The 1718-nt window shown below is 51.1% G+C and overlaps 1 protein-coding gene across 1 annotated transcript in view; it reads left to right on the plus strand.

Moving 5' to 3' along the window:
- Positions 1-387, plus strand: part of BPIFA2 (BPI fold containing family A, member 2) — a 20908-nt gene extending 20521 nt beyond the window's left edge. Inside the window, exons 8-9 of the mRNA XM_008584135.1 lie at positions 176-227; positions 375-387. Of these exons, the coding sequence (XP_008582357.1) occupies positions 176-227; positions 375-387 (65 nt within the window). The remainder of the gene's footprint in view (positions 1-175; positions 228-374) is intronic.
- Positions 388-1718: the final 1331 nt, after the last annotated feature.

The raw sequence follows: 1718 nt of genomic DNA on the forward strand, positions 1-1718 counted from the left end.
GCATGCTGGGAGATCAAGGTCACATCTTTGGCATCTAACTGTCTAATTGAGTTGGGGGGGGGGTTCTGTTTTTTTTCAGTTTTGACTCAAGGACTCCTCAAGGAAGGATTGCTTCCAAGCATACTGCCAGGTAAACTCCAGGGATCATTGAATAATGTCCTCCGCCATGCGTCAGGTCTCCTGAACATCTTGGGCAGCCCACTCACCAGTGGGGATGTCGATGTTGGGTGAGTGGCCTCTGATCACCTGCTGGTCCAGGCTGTGCTGGCTTGTTGGTTTGTTAGAGCTCTCCTCACATTTCCTGACTCTGCAGAGGCCCTTCCCTCCGCTAAGAGCCCTTCCAGCTCTGATGGCCTGAGGTCCCCTGGTTGCAGAATCTCCCTCTGAGGGTGGAGGCAGGAAGCTGGGAGGTGCTAAAGACAGAGAGACAGAGGAGTTCAGTCCCCTTGTCTGGGAAGAGGATGGCTGCTCGCCAGCTGCGAGAGCACCACCAGCCTCTTCCCTTCTGAGCCTCAACTTATGCCCTGTTAAGTGGGAATAATAGCTGCTGTGGACACAAGGCTGTTGTGAACATTAACTGAAATAACAGGTGTAAAATGTGTAGCACAGGGCCCTGTCCTCAGTAAGTCCCCAGTCAGAGGTAACAAAACGGCAACAACACTACTCAGCTGGTAATCATAATAACAGATGATAGCGACTGACCGCCAGAGCGTGGAGGACTCGGGTCCCTTGTCTCACAAGCATCTCAAATCCAACACATCCATGACTTAATGGCTGATTCCTGCCTTCACTCCCTGGCCCAACCTGGTCCTCCCCAGCCCATCCCGTCTTAGCTAAAGACAACTCCACCCATCCAGTTGCTCTGGTCAAAAATCTCAATGCCCTCCTTGGCTCCTCTCTCTCTCATACTCACATCCAGCCTGTAGGCATGCCCTGCCAGCTCTACCCTCAAAACATGCCCAGGCATCTGACCATTTTCTCTACCTCCCATGGTCTGGGCCGCCATACTCTCCCCGTTTAGTTTACTGTCCTAGGTCCCCCTGCTTCTGCACCCAAGCCCCTGCCTCCTCCATTCAGTTCTGCCAGTATCCAGAGAAATTTTCCTAAGAAGTAGGCCAGACTCTGTAACTCCCTTGTCCAAGCCCTCCAGTGTCTTCTCATTGCTCTCAGAACCAAAAGCAAAGTCCTTGCCATCGGCCCACAGTGCTCCACGCGGTCTGGCCCTGGCTGCCTCTCCCACCAGTTCTCCTACTGCTCTTCCTTTGCTCACTGCCCCCAGCCACACCAAGCCTGTTGCTGCTCCTCAAACTTGCAAGCCAAGTTTCAGCCTCAGGGCCTTTGCACTTGCTCTGTCTTCTGCCTGGCCCTTTCTTACCTGGCTGTCTGCATGACCGATGCCTTGACTTCATTAATGACTCTGCCTAAATGCACCTGCTACGAGAAGGCTTCCCTGACCACCCTGTCTAAAATTCTCTTTCCAATGTCAGCCTCCATCCTCTGATCCTGTGGTGTCTTTTCTTACAGCACCTATTGCCTGACCCATTCTATATGTATTCATTTACTGGGTTTATTCTTTTACACATACACACCTTCCCGGAGCATCTGTTGTACATGGCTTCCAATCTTTTATTTATTCATTTACTGGGTTTATTCTTTTACACATACCCCCCTTCCCGGAGCATCTGTTGTACATGGCTTCCAATCTTTTTTTTTTTTTT

This window comes from Galeopterus variegatus, unplaced genomic scaffold, assembly GCF_000696425.1.
Source record: "Galeopterus variegatus unplaced genomic scaffold, G_variegatus-3.0.2 Scaffold3153, whole genome shotgun sequence".
NCBI classification, from domain to species: domain Eukaryota; kingdom Metazoa; phylum Chordata; class Mammalia; order Dermoptera; family Cynocephalidae; genus Galeopterus; species Galeopterus variegatus.